The sequence below is a fragment of the Vigna angularis genome, chromosome 1 (assembly GCF_016808095.1).
Source record: "Vigna angularis cultivar LongXiaoDou No.4 chromosome 1, ASM1680809v1, whole genome shotgun sequence".
NCBI lineage: Eukaryota > Viridiplantae > Streptophyta > Magnoliopsida > Fabales > Fabaceae > Vigna > Vigna angularis.
The window spans coordinates 1,964,427-1,990,301 of record NC_068970.1 but is presented as its reverse complement, the minus strand read 5'-3'; the positions used below and the strand labels follow the sequence as shown (position 1 = coordinate 1,990,301).

At 28.0% G+C, this 25,875-nt stretch overlaps 3 protein-coding genes across 4 annotated transcripts; 2 read left to right on the top strand and 1 right to left on the bottom strand.

Moving 5' to 3' along the window:
* Window positions 1-5,674: 5,674 nt before the first annotated feature.
* On the top strand, window positions 5,675-9,734 carry LOC108342751 (sodium/hydrogen exchanger 1). 2 transcript variants are annotated; one of them, XM_017580545.2, is made up of 14 exons: window positions 5,675-6,121; window positions 6,245-6,363; window positions 6,548-6,645; window positions 6,762-6,821; window positions 6,932-6,978; window positions 7,067-7,261; window positions 7,355-7,410; window positions 7,522-7,588; window positions 7,668-7,768; window positions 7,854-7,955; window positions 8,037-8,175; window positions 8,258-8,320; window positions 8,414-8,497; window positions 8,851-9,734. In XM_017580545.2, exons 1-14 carry the CDS (start codon window positions 5,945-5,947, stop codon window positions 9,193-9,195), a joined length of 1,653 nt encoding a protein of 550 aa, XP_017436034.2. In that variant the 5' UTR covers window positions 5,675-5,944; the 3' UTR covers window positions 9,196-9,734. The 2 variants fall into 2 exon arrangements, with proteins under 2 accessions (XP_017436034.2, XP_052727668.1); XM_052871708.1 differs by lacking the exon at window positions 8,414-8,497.
* Window positions 9,735-10,928: 1,194 nt separating this feature from the next.
* Window positions 10,929-14,390, bottom strand: LOC108333062 (vesicle-associated protein 1-2). Its single transcript, XM_017568393.2, has 8 exons — window positions 14,103-14,390; window positions 13,923-13,993; window positions 13,476-13,557; window positions 13,267-13,382; window positions 12,611-12,790; window positions 12,167-12,361; window positions 11,403-11,480; window positions 10,929-11,228 (listed from the first exon to the last, which is right to left on the bottom strand). Exons 1-8 carry the CDS (start codon window positions 14,347-14,349, stop codon window positions 11,115-11,117), a joined length of 1,083 nt encoding a protein of 360 aa, XP_017423882.1. The 5' UTR covers window positions 14,350-14,390; the 3' UTR covers window positions 10,929-11,114.
* A 7,426-nt stretch (window positions 14,391-21,816) lies between these two features.
* LOC108338437 (acyl carrier protein 1, chloroplastic) lies at window positions 21,817-23,177 on the top strand. Its single transcript, XM_017575324.2, has 4 exons — window positions 21,817-21,972; window positions 22,225-22,338; window positions 22,459-22,581; window positions 22,915-23,177. The coding sequence occupies exons 1-4, from the start codon at window positions 21,913-21,915 to the stop codon at window positions 23,041-23,043; spliced, it is 426 nt and encodes a 141-aa protein (XP_017430813.1). The 5' UTR covers window positions 21,817-21,912; the 3' UTR covers window positions 23,044-23,177.
* Window positions 23,178-25,875: the final 2,698 nt, after the last annotated feature.

The following is a 25,875-nucleotide window of genomic DNA, read 5'->3' as shown; positions in this document are numbered from 1 at the left end:
GTTTAGAACAAATTAACGAAGTGGTGAATTTTGAAAGGATATCTGCAAATATTCAAAGTGAGGATTATAACTTTTGCTTGAAAATAAAATGAAAAGAAGATTCAACATTTAGGACATAATTAAAAGAGGTGGATTCTTAGAAGGTATAAAATGATTTAGTGGTAAAGTCAAAAGAGAAAGTGAGAAATATTATGAATTAAATTTTCTCGCTAAAAAAATATAACATTGATTGGAAAATTTTAAAAATATGAATAAGAAAAGTTATATATTTCTTTCACTAACAAAATTACTAATTACTAACAATTGTCCGTCGATAAATTAAAAAAAAAGTTCATGCAATGATCTTGAATTAATCATCCTTTTAACCAAAGCCAAAGAACATTGGTTGTTTGAGAAACCATATGCAGCAAATAAAACATAATTATCAGAAATCCGTCAATGGGGAAATAAAACAAACATTTGGTGTGCAGAAGAAAGATGAGTGTATGTTTTGGTGGAAGAATGAACATGCCCTCATTGCTGTCTATCAAAAGTTAAAATATGGTTAAGGGTTTTTTCTAAAGGCTTGTCTTTTTGTTTATTTAAAAAGGGAAAAAATGTTAATCTTTGAGCTGTGATGTTTTTTCTTTTATGAATGAAAAAGTATAAAGTTGATATTTTATGATACTTTATAGTACAAGTTGTTTAATATATATTTAAAGAAATTAAATATTGATGATGAATTAAACGGAACAAGTATATTGTCGTTTCTAAGTTGGACAGCAATAATGGGATTGTTTCCATAATGAACTAATTCTGTGGAAATTATAATAATAATGGACTCTGTACAAACCCACCATTCAATTACGGAATAAAATCAAATCTATATAAGTCAGCAATCCAGGACCCACTTATTCAGAATTTCAGATTTCTTTCAAACTATATTTTTTTCAGTCAATTGTTACACATTAACACGTAAAACCCTTCATCAACAACCTATTTAGAATCATTCAGATAATTATCAATTTTGGATGGCACTTCATTAATACTCAATTTATATCCATTTCAATAATCCAAAAGCAAGAAGGGCATAATCTAAGGTAATGAATCATGTCTTAATTAAATCTTTGTAAAAATTTAAACTAATTTTAAAGATAAACAACAAGTCTCCTAATAGATTGAATTTTTTTTAAGTGTATTATCATCTGAATTTAAGTATATATTAATAAAGTATATGTAAGATAAGTTTGTTCCAATTTTTGTATTGTAATTTTGTTTTATTTTAAGTTGAGACTTGAATATTGAAAATAAAACTAACTATTTGTAAATAGTTCATTGTTTGATAATAATAATAATAAAGTAAACTTAACAAATTTTATTAAAATGGATTTTAATGTTATATTAGAAAATGAGTTTAGATTTAATTCAACTTTTAAAAAAATTAACATGTAATTTATCTACTTATATGGTTTATCGTATAGTTTTTTTTACTATTTCTTAATCGTTATTATTAAATAGAAGGTTTGGAATTATTAAATATTTAAATGATGAAAATTGAAAATATAATTAAAACAATATAATGAAAAATATATAATTTTGGATTCTCGACAAATTATAATTGTTTTGGAATTTTTGTAATAAGAAAACAATGAAAAAGTTGATATTTTCAAGCTAGAAAAGACATATATGAAGCAAATAAATTGAGTTAAGCTTTATAAATTGGGAAATGAATCAAACATATTTGAGGAGCACCTTAGATTAACTTAGTCTATTTCCTCTAACATCAACTAACAAAAGAATGTTATAAAATTTGATGTTCATCAATAAATTTTCTTCTTTTCATATAATTGCTTATTAAAAAAATGCATGGTATTATTAACAAAATAAACCTAAACAGAAAGCATCATGTCACATATTACACACGTGGACAATGAGTCGAGTGATGTAAAAAAAATTGTCATCAAAATTACTCATCATATCAAAATTACTCATCATATCAATATGAATGTGATGCTTTCATGGCCATCTTCCTGTTCAGTTCGTATATCTTTATACATAAAATTAAACTCATTTAAAAAATTAAAAGGACAAATTAATTTGATTTTGCAAAAAGTAATTAATGTCACCTGTAATAACTTCTTCCTCAACAATAATTTACAGATGGTGCTCCTAAAGTAGTAATTACCTAAAAAGATTAACGCCTAAACTTATATTAGAGCTTAACAAGTAATTAAAATAGATAGAATATTTGAAGCTGAAACTTTATCGAAAAGAAAAAAAAGAAAAGCACGACAGCTGACATCTAATGTTTGAAGTTGTGTTGAGAGTGAGGGACAATTGAATCCTTGGAAGAGTATCTGTTTGTTAAGTACGAAGAAACTATTGATAATCATTATGAACCCACACCATACTGCAACTTTCATATGTTTCTAACTTAACATTTCAATTTCAATCACATTCAACAAAAACTCATTAAAGTAATCCACGTGTCAACTCTCTACTTGGGTAAATTGGTTTTTGAAAACAATGCTAAATAGATGAATTTTTTTACTAGTTATAATGATAAGAATAAGAATATAATGACACATTGATATTCGTTTAAAACACTTAAACAAGAATAAATTAATCTTAAAAAAATAAATTTTTATAATTTTTTGAAAAGAAAAATGAAAGTAAAAAATAAAGAAGGATAAAGTCATAAAAAAAATTGTGTGTATTAAAGTATTATTTTTTAATGAGAATATGTTATTAATATTATTTTATTTTTTTAAATTACCCTTTAATCAATATGTAGTACTTCATTTGAAATATAGAGAGGATAAAGAGTAATTTGGAATAGAAGAAAAGTACGTAGGGAAAGAGAAAAATAACTTGAGTACTGCACAAACAGAGTTTTCATCCCATAGTTGTTAAGAAATTGTAGTATTTTATGCTTTGTTTTCATGCGTGGATTGTTTTGGTAGATGTGTAAAGACTGATTTTTTTTTTATTTTTTTTTGTGTTTGTTTTCAGGGAATTTCAGAGAGTTAATTTGTGTGAGAGAGGGTGAGTTATCTGCATAAGCTGTAAGGATTTTTTGGATGTGAACTATATACGTTTAAAGGAAAAAATAAAAAGACTCTTGTTTTATTTAAAAAAAAACTGAACATTTCTGATCAGATTCCTACATGCACAGTAAGCTTATTCTATTTTTGGCTCTTTTGATCCCAAACAAACAATACAGAATATTTGTGGTTCTATAAACAAATATCATGAATGTGGTTGTTTGATTTATTTATAAGACATAACAAAGTTAGCTACTTTTAAGAAGTAAAGTTGGAAGAGGAGAAGATTTGGATCAAGAAATTCAACCTCTTTTAGTTCAAGTAGCTCAAACAACACTTCCACATTATAAAATGAGATTTTAAAGTGTGATATTTTCAAATAGTACGAGAATGAAAAGGATGAAAATTAAAAGTACTATATTAATTTTTACGGTTCCTCAACTAACTTATTATATATAAAAAAATAACAAATTTAATTAATCGTCATATTAAAACTGCCTTTTGTATACCAGATTTTTTGTAATGATTGTTTCTAAAAAGAGACCAACTATATATATACTGTAAAATTATATTTATATTGTGTGTAAGAGAAATGTTTGTAAAAGTTATTTCTTATGAAATTAATTTTGATTAAACTTAATCGTAATTGATGTTATGTTTAACTTAAACTATAAAAGTGAAAAAAAAAACCTTACATATGTTTTATTTTAAACCAACTTTAGATTTAAAATAAGTTATTCATGTAAGATAAAACATGTAAAATACCTACAGTGACACAAAAATGGCTTATAGGCTCACCAAATTAATATCATCCCACCATAATTTCAACATCAAAACTCACAGTGACATTTTTGTAATTAAGATACAAAACTTAATGTTAATTCACACATCCTCTAACATCAATAGGAGAAATAATATCGGTCAGTTCGACCTTCGACATCAATGTCATGTCTCGTTGTACATTAATATAAATGATACAATAGAAGTCATTTTGGAAAATAAAATGTTAAATATTTCAATCATCCAACTATGATGCAGGCAAGTTTTCCAATTTTCATATATAAATCTTGGAATTGTTACTTTTTAATTTATATTTAACTATATTGTTATAGGTATCACTGTAAACCAAGATTAGCCTTTTATGTATGGATTTATCGAACCTTAGACTATCCAAAATTTTGGGAACACATTCATATACGAACATATTTGCAAGCATTGATGTCTAAAAAAGAGAGATGTACCCTGCAGTAGTCTTATTGAATGTAACATTTTATGAATTAATGATAATTATTTGTTTAATTATTTGTGATTCATGGTAGGTCTCATTGACAATTAATGAGCATGATTCTAAAACAATACATAATTGTATGATTTTGTACTCTGTATAGGAAGACGAAAAGTGATATGAAAATAGTTTGAGTTTCATGTTAATAGTTTTAATTTTGACAATTTTAATATTAAATGGTTACATTTTGTATTAATAATTTTAATTTTGATATATTTGAATTCTTTTTTAATTGTGTTGAAATATTATTTGTTTTTTAGATTTTGATGAATTGTGAATATAAAGATTTAGAAAATTAATAATATTTAATGTTTGTTAGTGTATTAACAGTAATCAAATTGTTCAATTTTTGTTTAAAATAAATTGAATTGGATGATTGTGTGATGCGACACTTATCATTAAATCGTAGAATTTTGATTTAACTGAAGTTCAAAAATATTAATTTTTAATTTTGACATCAATGAGGTACAAGTCAAACATTTCCCTGACATTAAAAATATTTTTGTGTTAGTACTATAAAATAACATAAATTAATATTTTAATTAATGAAACCAAAGAAATAAAAATGGTGTTGGATTTCTCATAACTAAAAATAATCTAACATAAAACCTTTTTCTCTTTGAAGTGATTTCTCAAACCATAGTAGTTATTATAATTGTCGTATTATAATATAATCTATTGACTTAATTACTATTTTTCTTAATATGTATTTGTTTATTAAATTTAATGTAGTGTCTATGTGAATAAAATATTTACTTAAGCATTTTTTAAAATCCAATAACACGGTTCTTTCCGGATTCAGTAAATATTGCAATTTACAAAGCACACCACGATATTATTAAGAATTTATTTATTAATTGATTGTTTAATATTATCAATAACTTTATAATTTTTAATCAAATAATTAATTGATACACATTATGAAAAATTTTATAAGTTTTAATTAACTAAATAATGTATTTTTATTTATTATTAATTTATTTTTAATTAATTAATTTATATTAAATATTATAGTTATTTAATACCAGTAATATCAATAAGTTCATTCATCTATTAATAGAGAATTGATATTAATAATAATAATAATAATAAACTCAAAATCTTTTATTAATAAAGGAAACAAATAAAATAAATAATTAAACATTAAAACCTTTAATTATTAAAGGAAAGAAATAAGATAGAAAAAAAAAAGGTAACTAAACCTAATTTATGTATTGTTAACTTGTACAGAGGAAACTTTTTTTTGAAGGATAAAAATTGAAAAAAGAGGGTAAATGAGAAAGCGAAATGCGACAGAATGATGATGTGGGACATAGAGAAGTGCGAAGTCATGTCTCCCTCTTCCACAGGCACAGCATAGCATTGGCATGCCAAAAAGCAAGTGTTCCCTACGTTCCAAACCTTCATCATCGTTTCTAAATCACCTCTTTCATTTCTCACACAATTCCTATATATATCAAACCCTTCACCCTCTTCCTTTTCCCACCACCTTTCTCTTTCCACTCACTCCTATGCTTCTGCATTCTTCTCCATTTCACTTCGAATGTGACACATATATTGCTCACTGAACCAGGGAGGGAGCACCTGCAACAAGTCTGTTTCTTCACCTTTTTACAACCTCTTCTCTTTCACCTTAATGTCTACCATGCCTGTTGGAGCAATGTTCCAGAAACTCACCACATTCATGACCTCTGATCATGCTTCTGTTGTTTCCATGAACATTTTTGTTGCCCTTCTGTGTGCTTGCATCATCATCGGTCACCTGTTGGAAGAGAACCGATGGATCAATGAATCCATCACTGCCCTTCTAATGGTCAGATTCTTAGTCTCTATACCTAGTACTCTCAATATATATACTTGCTTCTTCTTTTTCTTTTTCTTTTTGTAGCTATCGACATTGATAAGTTTTAGAAAAAGTATGGTTTTTCTTTGGCAGGGTCTTTGTACTGGGGTCTTTATACTGCTTACCACTGGAGGAAAAAGCTCTCATATACTAGTCTTCAGTGAAGATCTTTTCTTCATTTACCTTCTCCCACCCATCATTTTCAATGCCGGGTTAGTTCACTATTCTTTTCTACACTTTCCTTTCTTTTCTTTATTCAGCTTTTAGTTACATATGCTGAAGCTGTGTTGAACTGCATAATTTAAGATTTTCACTGAACTGATGCTTTAATCTGATTGAATTTGATTAAATGACTCACTGCAATTTCAATTGCTCTTTTATTCTTTAACCGTTCAGGTTTCAAGTGAAGAAGAAACAATTTTTCCGCAACTTTATGACTATTATGCTCTTTGGTGCAGTTGGTACTTTGATATCATTCTGCATCATATCACTGGGTAATTGAAGTCATCCACTAATTCTTCTTTTATGATAAATTACCTTACAAAGTTATATCAAATCATATTTGGTTGTGTTGTCCAAATTTGTTTATAAGTTTTATTGATTTGAATAGGTGCCATACATTTTTTTCAGAAGTTGGACATTGATTCCCTCAAGATTGGAGATTTTCTTGGTGTGCTTAAATTTCCTCCTCCCTTTACAATACTTTGTTGGAATTAACTGCAAACTTAAAACAATTCCTATATCCTCCTATCTCTACTTACTTGAGTCAACTGAATGCAGCAATTGGAGCAATATTTTCAGCAACAGATTCAGTTTGCACGTTGCAGGTATATAAATGTCTGAAGAAACACTGTAAACTTTCTTTCTTTCCCCTTACATATACTGAAAATGATCATATGTATTTGTATGCTTCAGGTTCTTAATCAGGATGAGACTCCTTTACTATATAGCCTGGTCTTTGGGGAAGGAGTAGTCAATGATGCTACCTCTGTAGTGCTCTTCAAAGCAATTCAAAATTTTGACCTCTCTCACATTGACTCAAATACTGCCTTACAGTTAATAGGAAATTTTTTATATCTATTCATTGCAAGCACTGTGTTGGGAATCTTTGTAAGTTTTCCTGTCACTTTCTAACATGTCCCCTCTCTTTTTTCTGATGCTACTGTTAGCTTGGGATCATTGGTGTTTCTTTTCGGTTTTCAGGCTGGATTGCTTAGTGCTTACATAATAAAAAAACTCTATTTTGACAAGCTAATAAGGTTCGCTCTAACATTCTACTATTTTGCAATATGTTTCACCCCTGCAATGAAATATCTCACACAAAATTTGTTGGCGATCATTCTCTAATTGATTTTCATATCAAATGTTAGGCATTCTACAGACCGTGAGGTTGCTCTCATGGTACTCATGGCATACCTTTCGTATATGCTGGCTGAAGTAATATTTTTCTCTGAAACTTTTCATCACCCTTTTAGCATAAATAATTCCAATGCTAACTAATTTATTTTTTCGGCAGCTATTTTCTTTGAGTGCCATTCTGACCGTTTTCTTCTGCGGAATTGTGATGTCTCACTACACCTGGCATAATGTAACTGAAAGTTCAAGGGTGACAACAAAGTACGTGAAATTAATTCTTCAACACACAATTACAATATTGTTTCTAATGATATTAGTTTTCACTGTTTTTAATTTCCTGTTGCAGGCATGTTTTTGCCACTTTGTCATTCATTGCTGAAATCTTCATCTTCCTCTATGTGGGGATGGACGCATTAGATATAGAGAAGTGGCGAATCGTAAGTGAAAGGTAAAAAATTTCTGGATGAAATCAAACTTGCTTGAAACTTCTCTGTCAAGAGTGAAATTGACATTGTGATCTCTTCATTAGCCCAAGAAAATCTATTGGGGTCAGTTCGTTGCTGTTGGCACTTATTCTAGTGGGAAGAGCTGCATTTGTTTTCCCTCTGTCCTTCTTATCCAACTTGTTTAAGAAGTCTCAATCTGAGAAAATTGAGTTAAAGCAACAAGTATGTGGTTTCCTTTTGATTACCTTGTCAGGGTGTTGATAACTGAGGAGTTTAATATTCTTGTCGTGATTTTGTTTCTCAGGTAACAATTTGGTGGGCTGGTCTCATGCGTGGAGCAGTTTCTATCGCACTTGCTTACAATCAGGTGAAGGAATCAAACTTCATTGCTTTCAATTCTTCTCCTCTATGGCTAAGTTGTTGGGTCTTTTTCATTAAATAATTACTTTTTCACACGCAGTTTACTCGGTTGGGCCATACTAAATTGCGTGAGAATGCCATCATGATCACTAGTACCATCACTGTTGTACTCTTCAGCACATTGGTTAGACGCTAATCTTCTCTTGATCAGAACATTGGTTGCTTGAGGAAGTTAAATTAGTACATAGTCTAAAATTAACACCTTTATCTGGTACTAGTTAGTTAATCTGTGAGTTAGAGTTTTCCAATGGAGTAGTAGAGTAGGACCATGGAAATAAACAAATAATGAAATGATGGTTGTCCAGTTTGGTAGGAGTCCCCAATGGTTGAACATGAGAAAACATAGTTTCTTGGTGGATTTGGAGAAGTGTCATTTTCTTGTAATGAAAAGGAAAGTGTTGTTTGATAGGTGTGATTCCCCAATGATAAAATGGAGTATGAAAAAGCGATGAATAATGGTTTTGAAATGATGTGCAGGCATTTGGGTTGATGACAAAGCCACTTGTAAGGCTATTGCTTCCTTCGTCAAAGCATGTGATGACCTTTGCGTCCCCACCATCGACACCAAAATCATTCACAGTGCCACTTCTTGGCAGTGGAAGAGAGGATTCATCATGGACCAATGGTGGCACCCCAAATGGGCCTCCTCCAACCACCACCTTTAGAATGCTACTAAGCTCCATTCCTACTCGTGGGGTGCACCACTATTGGCGCAAGTTTGATGATTCTGTCATGCGACCCGTGTTTGGTGGACGAGGTTTTGTGCCCTATGTTCCCGGGTCACCCCTTGAACAAAGTGTTCATCAGTGGCATGCCAGTTAGAACAAACACACACACACACACACACACATATATATATATATATATATATATATATATATATATATATATATATATATAGATACTGATGATGTTTGATGATTATGTGATGTATTGAAGAGGTTTTGGGTGTGGTGTATGTAAAATCGGCTTGGCTTTGGTTGTGTGGACTTTTTTGTCAAATAGTTTTACAAGATTTGAACTTGAGATGTGGAAGAGAAGAAAAAGACACGAGGGAAGAATTTTTGGTGACCCTGATTTTGCTGACATAGGAAAAGAAAAGGGGTTGTTTGGTTTTTAGTAAAGTTGTTAACTTGATGATGATGCTGCTGAGGTGATTGGAATTTTGTGTGTATACATGGTATTGATGATGCAAAGGTATTGACTATAGTTTTTTGCGTTTGCTAGATTGTTACAGTCAATTTTAAAGGATAATTTTGTGTGTTTTGAAGGCACAGCATTTGTAAGTAGGATGTTTGATTTCTCACGATTGTACACAACGCAGTGTGAATTTATCTCAGCTATATATCACTGCATAATCACTCAAGCACCTGTTCTGTATATTCAGCCGCAATTAACATAAATAAATATTTTATAATGATAATCTAAATTGTTTTTTTATCATAGAACTATTATGGTCAAGGATAATAATATATACGTACAATGGTATTTATGGAATGAATGTTAATATATTTTATTTATTAATTTAGATATTTATATAACGATAGACAAATGAAATGTGATTATTAAACCATCGATTAACCATTGAATCCTTATTTAGAGAAACAACTTATCGTTCTTGATAGATTTAACATAATAGATTTAATATTATAAATCCATATTTTTCATTTATCTTTCATCAAACAAATTTTTTTTATTCTATTTTTTACTTATTTTTCTCCCTTTCTTTTATTTTCTATTTAATTTTTTTTTTCAATCAAACGGAAGTCAAGAAAACTTGATTCTTTGCTGATATATTTTGAATGCCTAGTCCGACATCACGCAGTGTTTGGCAGGAAAAAATAGTTTTTCGAAATATAAAATTGAAAAATGTATTTATATTTTAATGTTAAAAAAGATAGCATTTTCAGAAAAGCAATGTCAACCCAAGTTTTCCATTAACATATTGTACAATTTTCGTATATGGATAGTTTTAACTTTGTATCTGAAGCTCTTTTAAGATCACGCTGACTAGACTCATCTATGGAATTGGGCTCAAATAGTGAATTCTAACAAGTGCGCATAAATATCTTAAGGGCAGCTTCCTGCACCACCACAAATTTCTTCCTGCAATCTTATGAAAAAAATATAGTTTTGGATTACACAATTTGAATATCATTTTTATACTCTACAATCTGAAAATCTTTCTTTAGAAAAAAAGATAACTTTGAGACCGTATAACTTGAAAATTACTTTTATTGGACTAAACTAGATGTGAAACAAGTGTGCTGCACTGGTTTGATTTGAAGTGTAAATTGTAATTTGAACATGTAAAAAATATACAAATAAACGAAAAAAGTTTATTAAGTTACAATTTATAGCAAATTATGAATTGTAAGTATTTTAAAGATAATACAGGAGTTTTTTTTATATCAATAATGTGAACTGTTGAGTTTTTTAATGAAATTGGGATTAAAATTCACCTCAAAATTAAAAAGTAAGTCAATTATAACACTCCGTAGAAGAATATACTAATAAAAAATGTTATCTAAAATTATTTAAGGAACAAACCAAAGTATCAGAATGCTGGTTATTATACTTGTATTAAAAGGCTCAATTCACTTTACACCGATTCACAAAGCTTTCATCTCTGTAGTAAAACCATCACAATAAACAAATGAACCATCCTCTATCTCAGTTATCATTACGGAGAAATCCATGATTTTTGAAAGTGTGGTATCCTATACACGCAGTTTTCTCTCTTAAGGATGCCTATAATATCCAACTGCCATGCTGATCAGAGCAACCATGCACACAAATAGAAATGGAAAGCCACCCTGAGTTCTTTTCCTGGCGATTTCCCTCTTCAACAACTCCTACCAAAACATGAAAATTTTTATATCAATTATCAAATTAAGAAAAAAAATACCATTAATCAGAAAACTTAAATGGTCATTATCTTAATAAGAACACTCCACAATTGACAGCACATAAAGATGAGGATCCTTTTCTCTTTAGACTTAGGTCAAGGAACAAAAATAAAACCGTACCAACTCTTTCTTAAGCAAGGTTTTTTCTTCCGTGTTCTTGCGCCTCTCCTCCTTCAGCTTAGTGATGGTTACCGTGACCTGCAGAGATTCTAAACATGTTGATTGCTTTCATTTCTGAAGTTTAAAAAAAATTAACGAGATGCAACTTAAGGAACTAACTCCACGCCCTTGACCATAAGCTGAGATAACATATTTGTAAAATTAATTGATAAGACAGACATATAACCATATAGCAACCTTTAGTGACAACTTTTAAACCACTTTAGGAACTAGGATACAGAAACAAAAGCATGTTAACCTCAGTGATACTGAAAACGATAAAGTTTGACAGTGATTCCTATTTAGTAACAGGAGCAATTAATCACATATTAGATACCTTGAAAACAAACATTATAATATTTTCTTTCCCATTTAAGATACTAGAGTAATCAATTTCAGATATTTGGCAGTAAAGTTGTAATGAAATTTTAAGAAAGTAAGAGTGAAACATGGAATAGAAAACTAACATAAAAATGACTGTGGCAAACAATTTGTTTGGATAATTGTTTCTAAATATTTATAAGAAAAATAAGTATAATATTTTTTTCGAAAGTTGAAGTTAATTTATATTAATTTTTTTTTATCTTAACTAGTCTAAAAATATATTTTTAATTTATGCATAGAATAATTTCGAATTTAAGAAAAGTTTATTTCCATCTTTTTATAAGTGTTTACGGAAACATTTACCCATATCTAAAATTTAATCTAAGTTCACGATCTCTAACCTCTCTCAGCTTTGAATCCATTATACCAAACTTTGACTTCAATTCCTCAGACTCGTTATCTGAATTCAACTGCACGTCGTCCTTTGCTGCCTTCATGTCACCCATATTCTCAGTTTGTATTGGGACTACATCCTCATCTGCTCTATCCTCCTTCGTATCCTTGATTGGTTCCAAACCTTTAACTTCCTCTGAAATCTGATACAAATAAAAATAGTAAATGATAAAGTTATAATATATCAAGCGATGGGACAGAAAACCACCATCACGTTGAACCAAAATTATAGCTACTGGTTCACGCAAGTTAACATTGTTATTCAGAGTACATCACAACAAGTATACAATATATTTTCCGAAAAAAAAAAATACCGTATCGTCAAAATGAAATCAACTCGAAAGAAAGAGAAATTGAAGTTCAAAGGGAAATGATCGGAAGGAGGAGCTCACTGTGCGAGGAGGTATCTTTTCAACTCCACTGAGCACCCTATCTTTATGCACATCAATTTCGTTGGATGGATCATGCTTCATATCACCATTTACTGGAAGCAACACCGGAGAAGACGATGAGCTGATGAGGACTACCCTCAGTTTCTTCTCCTCAATAAGCCTTCCACTGTCTTTTGCAAACTAACGAGAGAGAGGGGGTTTATAATCGATCAAGCCTACCTAAAAAGCAATACTTTACAAGAAAAATGTAGTAGAAACTAGAGTTGAACCGTTGTCTAAAAATCCTTGTCCTTCACATATTACTGGCATCTCAAAACATGGAGAAAATAGATAAACAATGAACTCTGGTTTATAGACACTCCCAATAGTATCGCCGACTTTTGATGTCAGTATTATTCACATTCAAATTCACCCAATTCTCACCTCAATTTACTCTTATCAATTTTTTCAATGCATAACATTTACCAATTTTCTTTCTACTCTTTCTCCCTCTCTCTCCTTCTTCCACCTCGGCACTCCATTTGGGAGTTGAGATCAGACCCCTCCTCTCTAACTCTCTGTTCACAACTCCTCTATCACATAACATCTATAAATTTCCTATCTTGTTATCTCTCTCGTTGTCTACCAAAAATCTTCCATAAACAAAATAACCTCACCATATTATACGTGATGTCATCTTCCGTGGCTCCAAACGGGGCAACGGTGCTCTGAATCAGAAATTTGTCTTTGCACTGCATATCAGGCGGTGCATCACGCTGAGCTTGCATAGTAACTGCATCCAACACACACATCACAATAAAATACAGAAACCATACAACCATATCCGAGCGCGTTAAAAATTGTACTGATAATATCGGAAAAATACCAGTAAAATCACATTTGTCGTTGGGCTTGATGATGCCCATGTTGGGTCTGACACAATATTTCTTCGGTGACGTTGTTTTAACCTGCGAGCAGAGAGTAGTGAAATACAGATGTGTTTCTTGTTATTCTTGCCCTGACATTGGCATTTGATTCATTTGGCTTTGCTAGTGATTAGATACAACAAATACAAATGTGTTGGCTGTTTTAAGGGATAAACCAGAAAAATTCGACAGCAATGAACCATGATTCGACCCATATAAGCAAAACAAAAACTAAAGACCCATAGAAGCAAACCAAAACTTTAAGGTAAGTCAATGAGAATGTAGACATTATTTCCTTATATGTGCTGCTCAACACTCTCGTCTATTTTCAACGTGTCACAACATGAACTCCTAACAAAATGAAAAAGGGAATGGAATGAAAAGAAAAGAGAGGAAACGAACGGTACCTTAAAAGCAATATAATGATCAGTTTTGTTCCCAAGTTGAACCAGAGATGAACTTTGTTTCCTCACTTCAACTAACGGAAAAAAGAAGAGAAACCACAGTGTGGTGTGATCGTTGCAAGTTATGCTTAAGACAGACCAATATTTTGAATTCAAAAAAAGAAAAAGAAAAGAGAGACTTACAAACGAATCGGAGCTCCGGCGGATCGATTTGAAGAAGCTCCGTAGCCATGGGTGGTTTAATGGGTGCTGTGTTCTGCAAAATGAGAATGGCGAAGAAGAAAGAATATAATAGAATAGAACAGAACCCTAATCGGAAGATGAAGAAGAAAAAGAAGAGCTGTTGGTGGTGAAGGAAATGAAAAGAAGAAGCGAAAAGACAAAGAAAGAGAAAGAGAAAGAGAGGAAAGAAGCGTTGTTGTGTTGCCATGAGTTGAGTTGTTACTTTGGAATGGGATGGTTGGCGTCGTCAGTTACGGAAGTGGGCCCCACTCACTCTCTGCAGTTCTAACCATTCCTTTTCTCCTTTTTATATACTCTGCTCTCTCTCTTCAGCTAATTACCCCGTTATTTCTTACACCTACCTTAACCTGTCCCTCGGATAATGCTATTCATAATCATTGATTAGTAGTAATTAAATGTAATTAAACAAATTTCATGCAGCATAAATACTATAACAATTTATTTCCCGACACGTTTAATCTAAATTTTTTAAAGTTTCATTTTGCGTTGCAATGTATTATTTAATTTAACTATTCACGTAAAAATAATCTAATTATCTTAATTTTAAAAATTATTTATTACGCTTAACTAACATGTAATTTTCTGAAAACATGTCAAAAAAACAATGAATCGTTTTCAAGAGCTTTAAATGTTAACGATCAAAACATGTAAAAAAACAAATTCATGATCATCATTACATTCGTGGTGGTGCGATATCATGTTCTAATTGGAAAGTTTGAAACAAACAATCTTGTTTTTAATGTAATCACACATAAAAGGAACTTTACTTGCATATTGACTCTCTTCTTTGAATCAATACAGTAAATATATAAATAAATAAATAAATAGAAGTTATTACTTCATAAAAATGTCATAAAAAGTTATAAAGCTCTACTTTTAATTTTTTTTTCGTTATTATAATATTTAATGCATATATAATATTATGTGTGTATTTGTTAGCATGCATGTGGTGTGTATGAATGTCAGATTCCTCTGTGAGCTTGAATTAACATGGAGAACACTAAATTGCCATTTCAATAAGATCACGTGGGGATTTCTTTCCCAAGGGGTTTTCTAGTTGTCATTGCTCTGTATTATTTAATTGAGTTGTGTTTTTTTTTAAATGGTAAAATTGAAATTTTTCGCATAAATTACTATTAAAATGTAATATGAATAATGATAGTGAAGTGATAATATATGTTATAGTGTGATGATGTTTTTTATAATTTTAATTTTTCAATATTATAGATATCGCAGCGAATATAAAGATAGGAGTAAGTGGAATATAAAGATGATGAACAATAAAAAAAAAAGGGATAGGGAAAGAAGAAACTTGGAGTTCTTCTTAGCTTACTTGACCGGAAATTTGAAACAAGGAAAGAAAACAGGAGAGGGAAGTTGTCTCAATAAACACTTTTGAGAGACAAGACAAAAATCACATAATTTGGATTGCTTATTTTTTAAATTGTAAAATAAGAATAAATTGGGTCTAAATAAACAAAGAAAAATATTTATCTATAAATAAAATTCATTATTAATCGTAAAATTAATTGATAAATTAAAAATCATCGTCAAATTATCAATGATTAAAAATCATAAGTAAAATGTTTATTGAAAATTAAAATTCATTAATAAGTTATTTATCAAAAAAATTTAATTATAAGTAAAATTTATCTTTAAATATCATAATTTATTTTTTCTAAATATTTTATTTTTTTCATCATTTTTCTTCTCATTTCTCCTTTTTTTTTCTTATTCTTTTACTATACCGGTCGTCTTCGTCTTCTTTCTTTCTATACTTTTTATTTTTATTATTATCTTTCTTCTTCTCATTTTTTTTCTTATTCTTTTCATTTATTTCTAATTAATCTATAATAAATATATATTTTTTAATTTAACAACAAAATTACCATTCATTTTATCAACGATTCTAAAAATCTTAACTATTAATAAATTTTAAAAAAATTTAATGACTACTAATTAAAAAAAGTATTGTCAATAATTCTATTAAACTTTAATCACCAATAAATTTTATTGATAAATATTTTTTCTAATAACAAAAATTATTTTATTAACAAATTCATTATTCACAAATAATTTTATTGGTAATTAAAATTCTAATATTTGTCCATAAAATTTAACCGTGGTTTATATTTTGTTGATGGCTTTTTATCGTCATTAAAATTACGTCAAGAATTTTTTTCGTAATGATAATATTACATCAAGGTTGTCAAATGGTGGGAAATTTTCTTTTTAAGCTTTGTGCTTGACAAAAAATGTTAAGATTAAAATTGGGGTTCAACCATTTGTATTTGTTTCTACTAATGGTCACACCCATGTATGCCTAAATAATATATGGTGACTTTATTTTTTAATTTATTTTACTAATTTATTCAAAATAAAATAATTAAAAAGTAATTATTTAATACAAATATTTTTGCTGCTTTGTTTTAAAATACATATATTTTATTTAAACGTTTAAATCACCTACTCATTATCCAAAACAATTAAGTTAATCATTCATCCTACATAGTAGTACAGAAAGACTCTTAGACACTACCCCTACAGCATGAGAAATCACTTAAGACCATGCACTCCCAAGAAGAACCGAACGCTCGCTAATGACGCTCGACCATACTATCACCTTTGCTCATAATACTACGGTTCAAAGATTAAACTCTATCTCAACTCAGTTCACAGCGTATATCATTCATCCATCCACACATCCAAACAAGTAGTACATGCATATTTCATACTCATCAAATAATCAAACAACGTATCATGCAAGCATACAAACGTTCAACACAACAATCTTAATCAAATTATATAAGCTTCTCTTACCTCTATATGTAACCGAACGCTCAACTATGCAGAATTAGAGCTCCCCACTACCCAAGACTTAACGTTCGACAGTCACGTTTTAGGAGTATTGATCCAAACAGAAACCAGAAACACTCAAAATTATATTATCCACTCAGGCGACCATAAATAGAGGGTTGCATGCAAGACTAAACGAACGTACTATAGAGAAAGAAACTCACCGGCTCAGAATCATAAACCGATCGGTTTAAACGAAAGCTCTTGTCGTCGGGAGTGTTCAAACGGTGCCTGAGAGGTGATCGGAAGAAGAAAATGTGAGATTTTCTTAGAGAGAAGGTGGAGAGTTTTAGAGAGAAGGAGGAGAAAATGGTTTCAGTAGTTTGTAGAAGAAGGAAGACATGCAGAGAAGTGGCACGACATTTGAAATTTCGCATTAAGTACTGCCGTCACCCAAACCGAACGGTCACTCTCCTACAGCTACCTGTTTTCCACTAACTGAGACGTTCACTCTCTTATTGACACATGGATCCCACTACTTGGGGTTTTGAGTGTGTTTTAAATGGAGTCTGACAATTTTCACGTAAAATTAAAATTTGTTAATGTTATAAATTTTGATATATATTTTTCTTTAAATTTAAAATATAAATTAATATAATTATTTTAATTTAATAATATCAATTTTTTTCGTATTAAATTATATTACTAACATTTGAATTATAATAGACAAATTAAACTTGAATCCAAGATATCATTTAACACGTTAACATTCTTTTATGTAATTGAATTAAAATGATTATATTTTAAAATTTGAAAAGTTTAAAATAAAAATGAATTCCAATTTTATTGAATTACACGCATATTTAACTTTTAAAATTAAGGTTTGTAATTTTTTATTTTTGTATCGTTTTATAATTTACTTTCTTCATTAAAGATTATTAAACCTAATTAATTGTATTAAGATTTATTATATTTATTTGGTAGATTTGTTTCATATTATAAATCCTCTTATATAAAAAAATAGGTATATTTTAAAATATTTGTTAATATTTCTAACTAGTTTGAAAAGATAAAGTAACACTCGTCAAGTAAGCATTTATTACTAAATTAAAATCTATAACTTAGAATTAAAACATAACTCGTTTTATTTAAAGATAATGATATTTTTATAATATTTTTTACAATATTTTAACATCATTTATGTGTTAGTCTGTGATTGATTGATTTTGGTGTTTATGAATATTATTATTATTATTGATTGTGAAGTAATTTTGAACCAATCAAAAAATAATACGTAGATAAAGTTAAAATATTGTAAAAGTATCATTCTTTGTTTAAAAATATAACAACTCATTTGTAACTCATTTTACTTAATATTTGTGAAGCCAAATCCTACCCTACAAAACTCTGTCCCTTTCAGACAGATAAAATAAAGTATTTTATTTAAAAAGAAAATATTAAGTATTTAGAGAATAGCAGTTGGGAACTACTAATATGCATTTGAATGTTAATTTGAAAAACAGGTGTGGCGTAAAGGACACCGAAAAATGAGAGATAAATAGATACACCAACTCATGCCTACCTTCCTCCTATAATCTACTTCCTGCTAACCTATTTCAAATTCCAAGACAAAACTCTGTTAATTAACTTCAATAATTATAATAAACAAACTAAATATATTATTCAATATTTTATATGCATTCATATAATTATCATACTCATTCAAATAAAGAAATATATCTTTAAAATAAAAATATTCCCTTTTATTCATTGACCAGAATTAGAAACAGAGTGAAAAAGTGATTTTTTGCTTTATTTTCAATTGAAAAAAAATGTCATGGTTTGAGAAAATTTTCATCATTTGCTTATAATTCTTAATTTTAGAGAAAAATGTATAATTACTCACAAAATATAGATTCAAAACTCAATTATCAAATAAGAACTTACAAAGTTTTTCATCATACCTACCTCAACAATAGAAATTGGTTTAAAACACTCCTAAACAATTATATACAATTTAACACTCCTTATTGCACCCTTTTAACTCAAATGAACATTCTTACTCCAAAACATTATATTTTTCTCACAGAAATACAGTAAGTGAATGTATCTACTTTCAAAACAAATCAAAAGAGAAAACTACAATTTAATATGAAGCATTTTCATATTTTAGGTTAATCTCTAAGTGCAGTGCTCAAAGGTGCCCCATAATAATTGTTACACCAAAAATAATAATTCAAACTCAACATCAAAATATCATTAACATAATTTGTTACCTAAAATAAAAGCTCTAGCTACTCAACACTAAAATTAATATTTTTTTATAGAAAATATAAATGATACATAAATCTGTGCAGTTTATATGATATATTATCATAACTATTTTTTGTATTGATTAAGTATGAGTGTAGATAGAAATAATACCTTACTTTTTTCAATTATTTAAATTATTAAAATTCTTATATTTTATTAGATAACCTATCTAAATAGTGTATATATATGAAAAAAATATATTTCATTAAAATATAGAGAAAAAAAAGTAAAAAGAAAATTGAAATATTTTTATGAATTTTTTTCTATTAATATTTATAAAGGAAATAAATGTTTCGATTGTTTGAAGCATAATTTATGTATAATTATATAATATTTTATATAAATTGTTTTTCTCTTTTATTTAATTGTTATAGATATTCCGATTTAAAATTTATATCTACCTTTTATTTTAAATATTTGACATTAAAAAAACACATATTCATTTTAATATTAAGTAGTTGATAATATTATATTTTATTATAATAATTTTTAATTTTTATAAAAATGAACTAATTGGTATAAGAAATCATATACAAACACTTACAAAAGTGGGTGACTTTCGTGACCTTTGCTTTCATGGAGTTTTTCTCGTTTTTCAACTTTTGCAAGTAACTATTATTTTTTATAGTAGAGGTAGTATAATATTCATTTTGACATATATAAAATGATTTTAAAAGAGATAATTTTTATAATTTAAAAAAAATATATAAAAAATAATGTCAAATAAATGAAAAAAAAATATGCGTGTCAAAATATTATTTTTATTTTTTTATAGGATGCAGGTTTTGGAAACAAGATTTTTCAAACGAAGAAGATAATAATTTTGGATAAAAGATGTGAAACTCGAATAAGTGATAGATGCAAACTGTATTGGGTCTCTCAAGAAGTTATTACTTTTCACACCATTCAGTGTGAGAAAAATAAAATAGCCCATACTGTTTCAACTTTGTAGTCAGGAGGTAATTCTTCCACAAGAATACCAACATTTTAAATAATTCAAAAATTACTCAAGATTATCTTTTTGCATTTTTATGATATTTATTCCTGCATTTATCTGAGAACTGATTCGAGGAAAATCTTAACTTTTATATTCATGCATAATAAAACTTGATTTCAAAAATTACAAAATCATATACTTTTTTTTAAGTTAGAAGTCTTGCAATAAATAATAATATTTATGTGTAATATGATCTTATTTAAAATAATTAAAAATAACAAAAATATTTATATTGAACAAGTATTTGCACACATAAAGTAATAAGTAATAAGTAATACTTCACTATTTACAGAGAACGAGTAAAAGATAATTTAATATATATTTATAAATGGATTGAATTCCCAGATCAAATTGAATTAAAATTCAATTTATATTTTATTAAATTTAATTTAATTAAAATTAAAATTTAACTAAATTTATATTATTTTATATTTTTTAATTTATTTTATATATTTTTTAAATTATTTACTTTTTTAAATAATTCGTAGATAACTATGGATTTTAAAATATTTGTAAACATTTTTTAAATGAGTATATAACAAGTAATAAGTGGATAATGAGTTAGATTTTCTATTTGGAATAACTAACGGATAGATATTATTTATGCTTGTTATACCGTATAAACTGATCGGTTTAGGCCACTTGATCGATCAATCACATAGGAAGTCAATTATGGGAATCCTAAAAAACAATATTAATCGAATAGTCACTAACGGACCTGGTAACCATTCGATATCATGCACTTCAAATATTTCACTATTCGATTAACAAGGTAAAACATGCTTAAATGACATTAGGTTGTGATTAGATCAACCATAATCAAAAGTTCATTTCGAAATCTATAAATACAAACTAGATAATTGTATTTATTTGACATTTAAGACTAAATAGTGATAACGTTATAACAGGTATCCATCCACTCATACTTAAATTTTACATGAGAAGATTCAACAATGTATTGAAAAAAGAGAAATAAACTAAATGACTAGTTAAAAGTGTGAAGATGTAATTTTCAATATTACCAACTAAAACACTTGTCATTTCTATTAGGACATACTCATATTTAAATCACATATTATTAAAACTAAAAGAAATAAAATCAAATGAATAATATATATAAAAAATCTATAATAAAAGACTCTAAATTGTCAAATATTATAAGTGTTTCTCTCACAAAAACCATCTCATCTCATGTATATGATGTTTCATTCAAAATTCTCTTAAAATTTTAATTTAATTTATTGTATTTTAAAAATCAGTGTGATATTGTTTCAAGAACAAAAACTCATAATTCAAACACATAAATTGAACTCATTGTTTGGTTTACAATAATAAGCAGTAAAGTAAATTTGGACTGACAAGTGTTTGTAAATAGCAAGACATAGACTGGAACCAAACCTAGAGACAATGACTAGGATGGATAGAAGAGAAGAAAAGGAAAACCAAACCAACCAAACAAACAAAGAGCACTCATCGAAAGTAACGAAACTAACCTACAAACCAAAGATTGATTAAACGGCGCATTTATTTCCTATAAAGAGTGCAGTTATCACACTGTCACCCATTTCATTTTTTCCAACACACTCTTTGTGGCTTCTTTCCACCCCTTCCATTCTTCTCTTCAGATCTCTCTTATTTTCTCTAATGGCTTCCTTCACTTCAACCTCTTTCTGTCTCACCTCATTCAACCCAACAAAAACACTGGTATTTTCATCATTTTTCTTTCTTTTATGTCCATGCACGAAATTCCTTCATTCATTATGTGTAGCATTAATCTTATAGAAACTATTACATCACAATCATACGCATAACATGCTATTGCTTCTGAGTTTTATTTATTTCTGACACCAATATATAGATTACATCACATGTTAACTCTGTTTCTCTCATCACAGAAAAAGTAAAATTTGATTTTTTATATTCATTTAACGCACTCATTGTTGGATGAAAAATCAGGTACCTGGTTGCAGGATCTCTAACCCGGGTTCAGTTTTTGTTTCTCTCAAGGGGAGAACTTTTCCACCCATTACTTTGCAGAGTAGAGTACCTCGTTTCCAAATTGCATGTGCTGTAAGTGTAACACCACAAATTCATCAATTGCTGAATGTCTTTTCTGTTGAAATTATCTATGACGGCTTGTACTTGTAATTTTTCTGATTTCATAGATTTTTGTGTTACCATGTTGTTCAGGCCAAACCAGAAACTGTAGAGAAGGTTTGTGACATAGTCAAGAAACAATTGGCGTTACCAGATGGATCTGCTGTTACTGGAGAGTCCAAATTTTCTGCACTTGGAGCAGATTCTCTTGACACGGTATTATTAAACATCTTCGTACATTCACAGCACTTATTTACTGTCTATTGTCAACAGGTACATGCTTCCATAATTTTTTACTTTTTGTTTGTAATTGCTATTGGTTTTGGGCATTCTGCTTGCCAGAATTCCACAAACCTATCCTTCTCTGCATGTTATTTTTCCTCTTTTTTATGTTATGCAGAGGGTGAGTAAGTTGCTGTTTAGAAAACAAACAGTTTTCCTTTTTACTGATATATTTTGCATTATTCTTCATGAGATGAAAATAAGAACACAACATAGATTTCACATCATGATGAATGTGTATTGGGTCATAATTTAGAGTTTGTGCAGGTGGAGATTGTGATGGGACTGGAGGAGGAATTTGGGATCAGTGTGGAAGAAGAAAGCGCTCAGAGCATTAGCACAGTTCAAGACGCAGCAGACATGATTGATAAGCTGCTTGAAAGCAAGAATGCTTAAACGACCACCTAAGTTATTTTGCTGAAGAATCTTAAATTTTATGTTTGGTTTTTGGTATTTCCTGTTTGATTGGTCTTCAACTAAATGCATCCTTTTTAAATATTGAAATTTATCTTACTTTACTCTCTACTTCAGAGCTGAGTTTGAATAAACTGTTATTGATTTGTTAAAAATGGCCAAGAGTATGAACATTGTTCGGTGTTAGTCTCACACTTCCGTTCCATGCCTCCACTTTTGAAGCCGCAAAATCATGTGCTAAGGACACCAATACCAAACCAAAACACACGATTTTTTTTTAGTTGCAGCATTATAGCATTATAGGATATTAATACTTAAAAAAAATCATTTACTTAGGTCCTTACATAATTAATAATCTACTAATAATTGTAATTATTAATAATATAGCATTCGATGTGTGTATATATATATATATATATATATATATATATATATATATATATATATATATATATATATATATAGAAGTACTTAGTTATAGAGATAGTGGAAATATGAGATAGTTAAAAAGTGGAATGATAAAATAGTTTAGACACGAGGATCTATTTATTAATAATAAATCAATGCTCTAACTGTAACATTTGAATAAAGTGTATGGTATGATTTTTATTTCTTTTGTTTATTTGCTTGTTTATTTTAACACATCATTATTTTTTCTAGAGTAACACATTATTCATAGAGTTTACTCAAATGGAATTGTTTATTGTTTATAATCAAAACATGAAGAAATTTTTGTTCAAAGCATCATTCTCAACAAGAAAAAGTATTATCATTCACTCAAACAACATTGTTTACTTTTCATAGTAAGAATTTGATTCGGAATTGAATTCTAAAATAGTTTGGACACATTATTAAAAAAATGATAGAATTCAATACTTTTACAATGTTTTTAAAAGTTAACAGTGTAATTTTTTTTATAAATTTCATATAAACTATTAAATAATTAATATTTCTTTTACCATTAATAAAAATATAAATTTATTTATCTATTTTGTAAAAAAAAATGGTATTTTTTGTAATTTAAATTTATGAATTTCCTTATCATTTTAATTAATGATATTTTTACCATTTGTTTTAAATTTCAATTCAAATTATTTAAAAGTAAAATTTCCAATACACTTAAATAAATTAAAAATAATAATATTAAACTAAATACTTAATTTAAATTATAAAATAAATTTACAATTTTTATTAATAAATACTTTTATTATTAATAATAATAATATAAATAATTGGTGCATAATTGAAGATAAATTAAAAAAAAAATAGAATTACCGTGTAACTGAAAATAAAATTAAATAAAAAGTAAATAAACAAGCTTAATGTGTAACTAAAAATAAATTAAATGAAGTAAATAAAACTAATTACATACTGAAAATATTAAATGAAATAAATAAACATAATTAATATGTAATTAAAAATAATATAAATGAAATAAATAAATATAATTAATACATAACGAAGATAAATTAAACTATATCAAATGTCTAACTCAAAATAAATAAAATAAAGCAAATAATTAATGCATTGAAAATAAATTAAATTAAGTGAATAAAGATAAATTAAATTAATTAAATAAATAAGATCAATGAGTAACTACAAATAAATTAAATTGTATAAATATAAGTAAGTAAAGAAGATAACAATAACAAGCAAGTTAAATAAGTAATTTAAATAATATAAATAAAAATAAATAAAAACTTAATAAAAGACACATAAATTTATTAATATTAACATATCATTTTAACTTCACTCTCCCTATTAATACACTGAATATACTTTTAGAAGACTTATTGTAACATTTTACTCCAATTTATCTTTCTTTTTTTTTCTCTATTTTTTTTCTCCTCTTTCTTTCTCTTTCTCTTTGTTTCTATGATCTTAACTCATTCCCTCCTTCTACACCTTTTCATCCAATTTATGTATTTGTAAGTTTTCAAGTAATTATCACTTGTGAATATTAAATATAATGTTATCTCGTTTTATATCATTGTCTTCTTCCTTAATTGTCTTCTTATTTTTTTAAAGTAATTTACGTGCATTAAATATAATCTTATATTCTTGTTTCTTTATTTTATTTTTCTTTAATTATTTTTTATCTCTTAAACTTAAGATAATATTAAGAAGTTTTTTATCTCTTAATCTGTGTGGGTATGTATCAGTAACTAATATACTTTTAATAATTAATTAATATATATTTTCAATTACATTTATTTTATTATTTTATTTTTATTACTATTTTCATTTTACTAGTCATGATATTTTCTTTTTATGTTCAAACTGTGCATAGATAAAATACAAAATATTTTTTTTATGTATATTTAATCACAGGAGTACAAGCACAATATTTTCTAATTATTTTTAAAGTTAGGATAAAATAAATCACGGAGTTCATTAAAAGTGGAGATGTTACAAAATACCCAGAAGAGATGTATTTTTCTAAAATGTTTATTCCTAAAATAAGAATAAGAAAATACTGTAAAAAAAATTAAAAAAATTGTTTCCAAGAATAATTTATCATGCTCCTACATATTTCCATATACAATGTACAAAGATTGGGTTCATGTAGCTTTAGAAAACTATTTAAGAAAAATATTTTTTCTTTTTTGGATAAACCAAAGATTGACCTCCTTTTTATGTTTTTATTTTTTCACAATGAAAAACAAGGGATATTGATGTACGTTTGGCAAGTGTACCAATCGTAATTGTAGTAACAAAATATCGTCTTCTGGGATTGAATGAGTTGAGTACCAGTTTACTAACTTACTTAATTTTGAGTGATGAAATTTATCCAGTGAAATGATGAACATAAAC

Coding starts and splice junctions, on each gene's coding strand:
- LOC108338437 (XM_017575324.2), top strand. CDS start 21,913: ATGGCTTCCTTCACTTCAACCTCTTTCTGTCTCACCTCATTCAACCCA. Junction 22,339..22,458: donor GTTTCCAAATTGCATGTGCT/GTAAGTGTAACA, acceptor CATGTTGTTCAG/GCCAAACCAGAAACTGTAGA. Junction 22,582..22,914: donor GAGCAGATTCTCTTGACACG/GTATTATTAAAC, acceptor GAGTTTGTGCAG/GTGGAGATTGTGATGGGACT.
- LOC108333062 (XM_017568393.2), bottom strand. CDS start 14,349: ATGGCAACACAACAACGCTTCTTTCCTCTCTTTCTCTTTCTCTTTCTT. Junction 12,362..12,610: donor AAAAGATACCTCCTCGCACA/GTGAGCTCCTCC, acceptor TATTTGTATCAG/ATTTCAGAGGAAGTTAAAGG. Junction 11,229..11,402: donor CCTTGCTTAAGAAAGAGTTG/GTACGGTTTTAT, acceptor ATGTTTTGGTAG/GAGTTGTTGAAGAGGGAAAT.
- LOC108342751 (XM_017580545.2), top strand. CDS start 5,945: ATGTCTACCATGCCTGTTGGAGCAATGTTCCAGAAACTCACCACATTC. Junction 6,822..6,931: donor CAAGATTGGAGATTTTCTTG/GTGTGCTTAAAT, acceptor AACTGAATGCAG/CAATTGGAGCAATATTTTCA. Junction 7,769..7,853: donor AGTTCAAGGGTGACAACAAA/GTACGTGAAATT, acceptor TTCCTGTTGCAG/GCATGTTTTTGCCACTTTGT.